The sequence below is a fragment of the Erythrolamprus reginae genome, chromosome Z (genome assembly GCF_031021105.1).
Source record: "Erythrolamprus reginae isolate rEryReg1 chromosome Z, rEryReg1.hap1, whole genome shotgun sequence".
Lineage (NCBI taxonomy): Eukaryota > Metazoa > Chordata > Lepidosauria > Squamata > Dipsadidae > Erythrolamprus > Erythrolamprus reginae.
In genome coordinates, this window is record NC_091963.1 from 78,672,250 (window position 1) to 78,684,595 (window position 12,346).

General features: G+C 46.9%; 1 protein-coding gene across 1 annotated transcript in view; it reads right to left on the reverse strand.

Moving 5' to 3' along the window:
• LARS2 (leucyl-tRNA synthetase 2, mitochondrial) overlaps nucleotides 1-12,346 on the reverse strand; it is a 359,496-nt gene that overhangs the window by 47,251 nt on the left and 299,899 nt on the right. The window contains exons 17-18 of the mRNA XM_070728261.1: nucleotides 8,552-8,721; nucleotides 410-487 (exon numbers count right to left, since the gene is read on the reverse strand). Coding sequence (XP_070584362.1) covers nucleotides 410-487; nucleotides 8,552-8,721 — 248 coding nt within the window. The remainder of the gene's footprint in view (nucleotides 1-409; nucleotides 488-8,551; nucleotides 8,722-12,346) is intronic.

Genomic DNA, 12,346 nt, shown 5'->3' on the forward strand with positions numbered 1-12,346 from the left:
GCGAGACTTGGCCTCCGCCGCGGCTGCTGCCCGTCTGCGGCTGGTTTCTGATTTTTGGGCTTGCACGCATTAATCGCTTTTCCATTGATTCCTATGGGAAACAATGTTTCGTCATACGAGCTTTTCGACTTACGAGCCTCCTTCCTGCACCAATTAAATTCGTAAGTCGAGGTATTACTGTAGAGATTTGTGAGCATTGTGTATAGTATCTACTAGAGAGATAACTACAGTGTAAATAGTGTAGTTTTGCTATGAAAGAAGTAAATATTTTCTTAAGAAACTCTGCAGTGCTTGTCTTCAATTATCTTCAAGACTGCATTGGTATCCTGGTCTGAGGCAGACTGGCTAGCTGCCTTAGCTATCTGGGTGGGTTAGCTTCTGCAAAATGCTACTATAACAGCATACTCACCAATAATGTGTTACTGAAGCTCATCAGACGAGAAATTATGCCATTAAACAAATAATCCTCCAGGAAGTATTCTGTTACCTAAAACACAAAAGCAAACTGGAGGTCTCCAGCAAAGATTTTGTTCTCTATTTTTAAAAACATTTGACATAGATTACCAAACTAACACAGCTGCATATAAAACCAATGCTTCTTTAATATTAAAAGCAGTATTTTAACATAAAAAACTAAACCACTTGAATCTCAAACCAGTGCAGAAGTTGGTAACAAAATAACAGCTTGCCACACTATCTATAGAAGACCTGATGTTTATGGGAACTTGGGAGGAGTAGTTTTCAGGAGGGGACAGATGCAGCCACAAAGCATTCTTTCGAGGGTTCAAGAACTTCCTGTGCCCACCTACTGGGGCGGAAGTGAATAAAGGATTGGCCTATGCTGGCACAATCTGAGTGGCCAGTGTGACAAGTTTGTGGGTGGGGGACAAGGGATATGAACTTTTAACTGAGTTGGAATCTCCGATCCAAGTATCTCTGTGTAGGTGTCATGATGATTCCAAAAATAAATTGGAACTTTGAGGAGTACTTTGACTCAGACTCTAATTTAATTCGGATGTTACTTGGAACCTTGTCATATGAGAGGCCAGGCGAAATATCGCCTGGCCGAAAATTGCCGATGGCGGGAACCAACTCGGCTCCCCCATCAGCTGGGGGGCATTCCCCGCAATAGCGCGGGAACACCCCTGAGCAATCAGCGGCCGCTCGGGCATTCTGGGAAAGCTGAGAGGTGGGGCGTGTGCCCTTTATCAGGGCTTGCTTGCCCCCCCTTGGCTTCCCTTGCCGACGAGCTCGCTGCAAAACGGAACAACAAGACCTTTCTCCTCGATGCATCTTTTTTCGGAGCCCCTGGGATCGCTGGCGGTCACCAGGGGCAGCTCAGGTTTGCTTTGCTTGGGGAGAGGGGGAAGGTGGTTGAATGGCTTGCGGGGGGCGGCGGCTCCGGCTCCCCCCCAACTCGTGTAGGTGGTAGTGGGGTGCGCAGGGGCTTCGCCGGCTTGGATTGTGATTTCCGACGGCCCGGCTGGCGACGGTCTCGGAGCTTTCCGGTGCCGGGTGGCCAGAGCAAGCGCCGGGGAGTGAGCGGCAGCAGCGGGGAGCCTTTTCCCCCCTCCTCCCACGTGGTTTGTGTGCCAAATGCGGGGGTCTCGGGCGGGCCGCACACAGGGCGACCAGCTACCTTGGTACTTCCCTTTCCCTCATTGGGCTACAGGAGAGCTGGGCCCCCATCTGTTTTCATTTGTCTTCCTGCACTGAGCAAGATAATTGAATTCAGTGGTTACTGTTGCTCTTTTCAATGTTTGCTCTTCTAAAAGTAGCCTTAGAAGGTTGTGTTTTTCTGTTCAAAATCACCCTTTCCAAATTGAACTGCTGGAAAAAGAAATAACATGAATACTTGTGATGATTCCAATCATTTTGATCAATAGGATCAGTGAGATCAATTAGAGGCAGATGAGTGGATCTGTTTTCACATATTCAGTTCAGTTATTTTTGCCTGCACGGTTGCTAGTAAAATTAGTTTGAGATTAATTTAAGATCCCCTTCCCTCTTTTTCATCTGCTCCTGAAATAAGCGTTCTTAATTAATAGGGGAAAGATTGGAAGCAATGTGAGAAAATATTATTTTACTGAAAGAATGGTAGATGCTTGGAACAAACTTCCAGCAGACATGTTTGGTAAATCCATAGTAACTGAATTTAAACATGCCTGGGATAAACATATATCCATCCTAAGATGCCTTAATTTATTTAAGTTGGTTTACTTGATTTGATTGTGCATAAAATGGCGGAATTGAAATGTTTCAATCTTGTAAAGTTAAGTATACTTGAATTGCTTGGGACAAAGATGGACAAATTAAAACGATTTAATTTATTTAAGCAGGTAAACTTGAATGTGCTTAATGAATTATCAAAATGATTTAATTTATTAAGTTAATATATTTGAATTGAGTGAGCTTAAAATGAATTAATTTGCAATTAAACTAATTTACTGGGGGGGCACAACACATGGGTTGTGATATGACAGCGGGGGTGGTGGGGCAAACCCCTCCCTCTGTGCGCCCCACCAATTCCACAGGACACTGTGAGCATCCCTTTAAGGCAATTTTTACTGAGAAATAATGCTCCTATAGGCCAAACAAGCCACTAGGTTTTGAGCACTGGTTAGAACAAGATTTATAACTGAGCCATAATGTGGTGGACATAGAAATGGTAAGGGGATTAAAACTTTCATATTCGAAATGCTTTTCAGCAGCCCGGTCTCACTACCATTTGTTAACAGTTCTTTCATACCAGTGGATAATGGTGCCCTCCTATGGCATTTTCTCACAAGAGGGACAATATCAATCAGGGATAGTAGCCATGAAACCAGGTTAGGTGGGGTTTGAGCAACTGGGCCTATGGAAAGACTGCTTTGTCAGTGAAAATGGCTTTTAGTGATCAAAAGACGGTAGCATTGGCCCCTTTTGTTCATCATAGCTTCAGGGGACTTAGCTGGCTTCTGACAGCAACTTTGCAGTTAAAACCTTGGCTTCTGCTCATAAGCAGGTTTAGCAGAAACACTACAACAAATGATGAAGGCTTTCTGCTACTTGGGAGACTGTTAATCTTTATTACACTTTTATCAAACATATACCTCTGCACTCCATTTGGAACAGCACTGCTGAATATAAAAGGATTTGTTTCTTCCTATGTAAGGATCGCCTACTGAGAGCACCGTGCAGAAATATATCTTGGCTTTTCTTTGAAGCACGGTGGAATGGGGACCTAAGAAGCTATTTGGCAGACAGGTCTGGCATATGTTTCTTTACCACATTGAAAATAGCAATTAGGTTATTAGGCGGTAAGTAAATATAGCCTCATGCTGCTCCCTTACCCTCAATTTTAAATAAATACATAAATAATTGCTCTCACGCTTTAATAAGGGTCGACAGTGTTAATATAAAGTGTTATAGGAAGTGGAATATAGTGAGCTATGTTCTACACCTGACATAGTAAAATTTGCTTATTAAAGCTTTTGTCGAGAATATATACATGTTATCAGGCCGGAGGTTTACTTTTGTATGTTTCCTCTTCACTTTCAAGTTGGCTTAATGGCAATCCTCCTGGTCAAATAGGCCTCATCCCCTTTTCCTGAGGAATTATCCTTGTTAATTTGATGGCCATACTTAACTAGTGATGTACTGCACTAAGGGATTACTTGGTAACAGGGTTTTATGTGCTTGCTCCTGGGTAATTTTATTATTATTATTATTATTATTATTATTATTATTATTATTATTATTTTCATGAGGTGCCGAAGCCTGGAGCAGTTGCGCATGGAAGTCATTATGTCTCCATGAGTGGTGCTACTAATATTCTGAATTTTGCCACATTTCCAAATGTAAAGTTGTACTGAGGTCTATAACAGTACGGGTGCAGTTGGTAGCAGGCCTTTTTCTGTACCAACGAAACTGAAAGACACTATTAATCATAACTACAGCCTGCAGATCCCCATGTCATTACCATGCTGAAGGTTGGAAATCTCCTAATTTCTGGTTAATCCCCTCAGGATTAAGACAATGAGGAACCGGATTATGGGGGGCAATTGTCTGGCTCTGTTTGAAAAGTGCTATGGCTGACATGTTGTGAGAAGCCATGAGTCTAAGGAGAAGGGCGGCATAAAAATTGAATAAATAAATAAATAAATAAATAAATTAGTCAGTTTATCTCAGTCCCTTTAGTTTGTTCATAAGGAATGGTGTAGTCACTTACTGAAATGGGGTGCTTGCAAGAACGCTAAGCATTGAGGTTATCTGAATCAAATGCACGCTTCAGCTGATTTTAGCTTAATATGAGTTATTAAGCATTATATTAATTGTTTTAGTGAATAATAATTTAGAAAATGTTATTATCATAAACAATATTGAAGTCGTGGTGTCAGGATGGTACCATTAATATTATGGTTATATTGATTAAGTCATGTTGGTAAAGCTAATCCATGCGCTAATGGTAAAGAAAGCATTGGCATGGGGCCTTTGCTTATCTTCATAAATTTCTTGCAATTATCCTACTCCCTGGGTGAGCAGGCAGGGCCGCGGAGCATATTGGCTAATCACCCTGGCATTTTAAAGCTGGAGGAAGAGTATTATGATTGCCTGAGAGGAACACAGGAACATGGGTCTGCGACTATGGTGTACAGCTGGCCCATCGGTGGAGGGAAGCAAGACAGCAACAGGAGGCCCAATCCGTTAACAGGGAATATGTGTGCATGGGCAGGCGGTTGGCAGCCACATGGCATAGGCTGGGGCGCAGAGTAACCAGAATTGGTGGACGGCGCCATCGCTCAAGCAAAGGAGTGCAGGTTGGACCACATGGTTACATGCCATCATGTAGGGGCAACAGGTGGGCTTAGCTCTCCTAACAAAAGACCTTGGTGTCAAACTATTTGAGGATAGGGGGAATGATCAAGAGATGGTCCAAGGAAAGGACTCAGATTGGGGAGAAATTAGTAAGCTGCTATACATTGCCCAGTTTCAGGGGCAGCGGTCATTGGATGAGACCCAGATCCTCACCCAACGAGGCGAGGCTGTTTCACACGACAGCCATAAAAATGGCCTTTGGGACATGGTAGGTCTGCAAGGTGCTGTCATGATCGCATAGTAGTGGATCATGCAAGGTTCCCTGGGCCTGCAAACTGATGTTAAATGGGGGCTGCGGCAGCCGCGTTGGTTACGCATGGTGGCTGACCAGTAACGCAGGTGGTGGATTGCGCACTGGCCGGGTATATCAACCAAGGATATATGCCGGGGTATGATGGACTCAGTGCAAGTAAAACGATGAAGCCAAGGAATGGTGTCTTTTTTACCATAAGACAGGCCTCCACTGAATAAATAACAGTTAGGGGCCATTACAGGAGGATCAGCAGGATATCGGGGGGTATTCCCTCAACAATACTGAATGCAGGTTTCAACAAGTTCTCAGCAAAGCAACGAATCCGGTGGCAGATGGAAGTCAGTGGCTTTCATGAAGTAGATTCAAAGCACCTGAGTACAAGCGCTTTTGGGATCGGGTGGCTAACACTGTCTTTGTATCCTTATTGTTTCTCTAGGTCCTGGCCCTACTCCACTTTATTATGTGCGAAGTGCGAAGGAGCTGCCCTTTCGTTGCCCACAGTAGCAAACTGCGGCCACAGCGTGGCTTGGTGGCTGAACGATGAGCTGCAACATTATTTTCAGGAATGTGGAGGTTGCTGAGTCGCTGGGGCTTCAGCGGAAAGGCTCGAGCTCGGAGGTCTTCGTTGGAGACGGGTCTCTGCCGTTGTGAAAAGTCGGGAGCAGTGATGGGCCGGACCCAGATTGGTGGTGTTGCACACGGGTGGCAATGACCTGGTGATGGTGAAGGACTTGGCTCAGTGGCGTCAAGTCATGGCAGTCCCCCGGGGCTTGCAGTGCATATGGAACAGATTGCTGGTGTTGCACATGGGTGGCAATGACCTGGTGATGGTGAAGGACTTGGCTCAGTGGCGTCAAGTCATGGCAGTCCCCCGGGGCTTGCAGAGCATATGGAACAGATTGCTGGTGTTGCACACGGGTGGCAATGACCTGGTGGTGGTGAAGGACTTGGCTCAGTGGCGTCAAGTCATGGCAGTCCCCTGGGGCTTGCAGAGCATATGGAACAGATTGTTGGTGTTGCACACGGGTGGCAACGACCTGGTGATGGTGAAGGACTTGGCTCAGTGGCGTCAAGTCATGGCAGTCCCCCGGGGCTTGCAGAGCATATGGAACAGATTGTTGGTGTTGCACACGGGTGGCAACGACCTGGTGTCGGTGAAGGACTTGGCACAGTGATGTCATGTCATGGTGAACCACCGGTCGTACGGGGCCTACGGCCGTGGTGTGTGGTTCTGATACCCCCACATGGAGGGGATGCGGAGTCGCTGTCACACCAACAGCTGTTGACGGGACCAGGATATGGGTTAACATGGCAGGGGGAGGCAAAGTGATCTGACACACGGGCATGTGTTTTTAAACCCCCCCCCTAGCTTTCACTGGGTCAATTTAGGAAGATGTCAGGAGTGGCAATTTTTACACAGACCTGCAGTGGTGCCTGCGTGAGCTGGGGCAGGCTTAGGCGGGGAGCAGGGGGCTAAGATAGAGATCTGACCCCCTGCTGTGGCAGAAACGGGGCGGAAAGGGTATCAGTAGCAACTGTGTGTTCTCCTTTGGGCATCTTTTGTAAGATGATTGGCACCCCCATTGCACAACTCAAGCTTCCTCCATGGACAGAGAGGTGTGAAGGGGGTGCCCTTGGGGCTCACCTACGTCATTTCCGGTTCCGGGTCATGCAAGGCGAGCCCTCCCACATGCTGGGCGTGGCTTTCTGGTCGGGAGTAGGCGGGACATGCCTCACCCTGACCAGGCATGGAGTAACGCCCATTTAAGTTGCCCAAGTATGTTGTGTTCAGGAAACTCCGCCCCATTTAGTGACCACTGCAGGTCTTTCTGTTAATATTTAATAAAGTGACCCATTTTACCCACTTGGTGTCCGAGTGTTCATTTCCCGTCCAAAGCAAATGAGAGGCCAGGCGAAATATCGCCTGGCCGAAAATTGCCGATGGCGGGAACCAACTCGGCTCCCCCATCAGCTGGGGGGCGTTCCCCGCGATAGCGCGGGAACGCCCCTGAGCAATCAGCGGCCGCTCGGGCATTCTGGGAAAGCCGAGGGGCGGGGCGTGTGCCCTTTATCAGGGCTTGCTTGCCCCCCCTGGCTTCCCTTGCCGACGAGCTTGCCGCAAAACGGACACCCACCCACCCTCCGCTCAATCCAGGATGTTTTTATAGGTCGCCTGGTTTAGGGGCCGAGTAGGAATTTTTGCAGTCTTAGGGCATTTGCTACAGATTGTTTTTCGCCTACTCCATCCTGGACGAGGGTAAGGATTTGTGGTTACGGGGTGCATCTGTATGTAAATAGATTCTGATTCAGCAATTGGATGTTTATATTCTTGGTCACTATATGGCAGAAACGGGGTGGAAAGGGTATCAGTAGCAACTGTGTGTTCTCCTTTGGGCATCTTTTGTAAGATGATTGGCACCCCCATTGCACAACTCAAGCTTCCTCCACGGACAGAGAGGTGTGAAGGGGGTGCCCTTGGGGCTCACCTACATAATTTCCGGTTCCAGGTCATGCAAGGCGAGCCCTCCCACATGCTGGCCGTGGCTTTCGGGTCGGGAGTAGGCGGGACATGCCTCACCCTGACCAGGCATGGAGCAACGCCCATTTAAGTTGCCCAAGTATGTTGTGTTCAGGAAACTCCGCCCCATTTAGTGACCCCTGCAGGTCTTTCTGTTAATATTTAATAAAGTGACCCATTTTACCCAGCTTGGTGTCCGAGTGTTCATTTCCCGTCCAAGGCAATGAGTTTTGGTTAATCTCCCTTTAGACTTACTACTAAGGGCTACAAAAAGAGGAGGGAATGGACACAGAGCATTCCACATATTCAGTAATTTATTGGAGTTTGTAGAATGTGTGTTCACACTTCTCCCTCCTCAAAAAATTAGCCCTAAATTGGCTTTAATTGGTAATTTTTAAAAGTGAAAAATAAAATGAAAGCAACTTAACATTCCTGACTTTGGAGCAGGTTAAAGATTATTGCTACCTGGTAACATCTGAGAAAACATTGTTCTTCATGAATTTTTTGGGGTACCATAATATTATTGAAGAAATAGAAACATGTATGATATGTATGAAATAGAACACTGTTGTTATCTGCAACAACGACTGTAAAACAATACCTCAATTTCACAAAACATTCTCTAGTTTTCTCCAAGATAGTGGTTCTGGATGTTCTGGATTACCACTCTTCATGATGAAGGGAAACAGAGATGAACTGTGTGCTAGATTGTGGAAGGTAGCACTTTCTGCCATATCACATCCAGCTCTGTTACATTCGTATTACCCATTATAGAACCACACCAATTTCCCTCATTTTAGAAAGGTGTTTTAGTATAAAAATGCGGCCTAAACCAGTACAAGAGATTACATTGTTGCAGTTTGATATTAAACATCAAATAGACATTGCTATCAGGTTTGGAATAGGCAGAATATCTTTCCAACCTCAGAGACAGTGAAGTTCTTCTGTGTCCAGATATGTTTGGCATTCAGTTTATCTTTCTGGTTAAGTACGTGAGGATTGGGTAGAGAACCAGAATTTCTGGCTTCTATAAATTTGGTTGCTAGATGCCAGATGCGAGTTTGCCATCGTAACACTCCAGGGATTGCATTAGCTAAATGAAAAATAATAGGAAACAGAAGTTCTCATAAGCTCATGTTAAAATAACAATTTCAATTAGGAAAAAAGAAAAATAATAATAGTTCTGCCCTTCTTTAATAATCAGTCATTAGTGTCAGTTTTTTATTTTGGAACAATTAGATACCCTATTTTTCAGAGTATGAGACACATAAAATATTACAGAGTATAAGACACAAAATATATAAAATACCAGTGTAGCAGAATACTTTTTTACAAAGATTTATACTTTTTACAAACTTCAAACTTGACAGCTTTAAAACTGGGGGACTTCAACTCCCAGAATTTTTCCTCCATTCTTGCTAGCTCAGAAATAGGAGTCACGCTTGCCAAATTTGAATACCCTTGCGCCCCTAACCCCTAACCCAGGGATCTTCAAACTTGACAGCTTGACTTCAGTGGACTTCAACTGCCAGAATTTCTCCTCCAGTCATGCTAGCTCAGAAATGGAAGTTGAAGTCCACAAGCCTTAAACTTGCCAAGTTTTGAAGACCGTTGCACCCCTAACCAGGGGTCTTCAAACTTGACAGCTTTAAGACTAGTGGACTTCAACTCCCAGAATTCCTCCTCCAGTCATGCTAGATGGGGTAAACGGGCTGTTTTTTTGCAGTTTTTTCACAAAAATTGGGGCATTTTTGCCTTCTCCCAGTCCCCAGGTGCTCTCCGAAGGCTCCCAAGACCAATGTTCCCTCTAATTTTTTTTGGTGTGGGTGGAAAAATATAGTGTCTGAGCGGCAGTCCCTTTGGAACTGGGTGGCATAGAAGTATAAATAAATGAATAAATGAATAAACAAATAAACAAACAAACAAACAAACAAACAAACAAATAAATGAACAAATAAATAAACGAATAAACAAACAAATAAATAAAGTGTGGGCGCGCGCTATCACGCATGTGCGAGTTCTGACATCCATAATTCTATATTTTCAATAGTATATTTTCAAATGCACAATAATCATTCAACATCCCAAACTTCCTAAAATTAGCCTCTTACAACAGCCATTGCAAATTATAAATCTTTCCCTCTAAAAATACCAAGATGTATTTGAGAACTTTAAGTTTAGTCTGTGAGTCTCAGATCAAAAACATTAATTATCAACATCCAATATATTCATAAATGTATTTAATTATAAGTCAAAAAAGTCTGGCTCACCTTAGAGTTTCTCATCTCTGTCTCACATTGATGATAACTATTCCATCTTTGTCTTTGTCCATTCCATTGTTGTCTTTCTCCATTCCATCTTTGCCAAGATCAATCTATCTCTCCCCCTCTTTTCTCTCTCTTTCTCTCCCTCCCTTTCTCTCTTCCCTTTCTATCTTTCCCCTTCTCTTTTAATCTCTCTCTCTCCATCCCTCTTTCTCTTTCTTTCCCTTGCATTTCTCCCTCTCTTTCTCTCCTGCCCTTTTTCTTTCCTTTCTCTCTCTCCCCCTATCTTTTTCTCTCTCCCTTTTTCTCTCCCTCCCTCCCTCTTTCTCTCTCTTTCCTTTCTATCTCTCCCAGTATCTTTCTCTCTCTCCCTCTTTCTCTCTCTCCCTCTTTCTCTCCCCCTCCCTCTCTTTCTCTCCCTCCCTCTTTCTCTCTTTCCTTTCTATCTCTCTCCCTCTCTTTCTCCCTACCTCCCTCTTTCTCCCTCCCCCCTCTTTCTCTCCCTCCCTCTTTCTCTCTTTCCTTTCTATCTCTCCCCCTATCCTTTTCTCTCTCCCTCTATTTCTCTCTCTCCCTCTTTCTGTCTCTCTCTCCCTCTTTCTCTCTCCCTCCATCTCTTTCTCTCCCTCCCTCTTTCTCTCTCGTTTCTACCTCTACCCCTCTTTTTCTCTCCCTCTCTTTCTTTCTCTCTTTCTCCTCTTCCCTCTTTCTCTTCCTTCCTTCCTTCCTTCCTCTCTCTACCCATCTCTCCCTATGGTAGAGGGAGAGGCGGCAAGGGGCTGGACCTGGGCAACAGAAGGGCGCCGGCAAGATTCGGGTTCCATGGCCACCCCCACCCCCCACGATTATGGACCTGGCGGCAGCACGTATTAAGGGGCTAGCGGGAGGGCCACAGTAGGCCGGCGATGGGTAAGCCGCAGCAGGCTGGCAGCTGGGCCTGGGAGGTGGGCGGCCCGCAGCAGGCCAGCGGCTGGGCCTGGGCAGCAGAAGGGTAATTGGGGCTGGGCAGTGAGGCGGCGAGGGGAGAGCCCAGGCAGGCCGCAGCAGGCCAGTAGCTGGGCCTGGGCGGTTGGGCCTGGGCGGCTGGGGCTTGGCAACGGGGCAGTGGTGGGAGAGCCCATATGGGCCGGCGAACTGCAGCAGGCCGGCGATTGGGCATGGGTGGCGGGGCGGCGATGGGTGAGCCTCAGCAGGCCGGCGGCTGGGCCCAGGCAACGGGGTGGCAGTGGGAGAGCCCGTGTAGGCCGGCGGACCATGGCAGGCCAGCGTCTGGGCGTCTGGGGCAGCTGGGGCTGGGCAGCAGGGCTGCGGCAGGACAGCCCATGCGGCCGACAGACCACGGCAGGATGGCGGCTGGGCAGCTGGGGCGGCTCTGGCTGGACAGCGGGGGTGGCGACGGGAGAGCCTGCGTGGTCCGGTGGACTGCAGCAGGCTGGCGGCTGGGCCCAGGCAGCGGGGTGGTGGCGGGAGAGCCCGGGCGGGCCAGTAGACCATGGCAGGATGGTGGCTGGGCAGCTGGGGCGGCAGCTGGGTAGTGGGCCAGCGGACCACAGCAGGCCGGTGGCTGGGGCTGGGCGGCTGGGGCTGGGCAGCGGAGCAGTGATGGGAGAGCCTGTGTGGGCCAGCAGACTGCGGCAGGCCGGGAGCTGGGCCTGGGTGGTATGGTGGCGATGGGTGAGCCACAGCTGGCCAGCTGCTGGGCCTGGGCGGCAGCAGAGTCACAACAGGCCAGCGGCTGGGCCTGGGTGGCAGGGCAGTGACAGGTGAGCCTCAGCAGGTTAGTGGCTGGGCCTGGGTGGTGGGCAGGCCACGGCAGCTACTCATTGTATTTAAAATATTTTTTTTTTCAGGCTTATAATTTAGTGTTAGGAACCTTTTACCAGAGCTGTCCACTACAAAGCTAGATAAAAAGGTATGTTTATACCAAGTGCTACAGTATTTGTATTTTCTGTAGAATTAAAGAATATGAACTTATCACAGTTCAAATCCTCATATCTGAGTTGCTTATTTATAGATCAGCTTCTTAGACATTTCTACCTGTTTGGCGACTAAGTGACAACCAAGACCTTGGCTTCATGCAAACCTCCGTCAGGAATGGTTTGCAGTCCGTTGCCTGGAGATGTAATGGAAAAAGAATCCAACAGATGAACGTCATCAATGCTGGAAAGCAGCCTTCAGCACAGAGAAGATTTCTTTACAAGGTCAGATGCCTCGCCAACTATTTGCCACTTTCAACATCCTATTAGGCTCAGGTGCTGATCATGACGAAGGCAAGCTACACCGGGCCCCTACAGCAAATGACTGGCTTCCTTCTTTGACCAAAAGGTATCCTCTACTGCAGAATCATTTCGCATAAATTGACTGTTACCTCCATTGCCACCAATCGATTTACCATGGCCAGGTGGGAATCCTGCACTCTCCTCAATGCAACAGCAGTTTAGCTTTTCTCTAGTC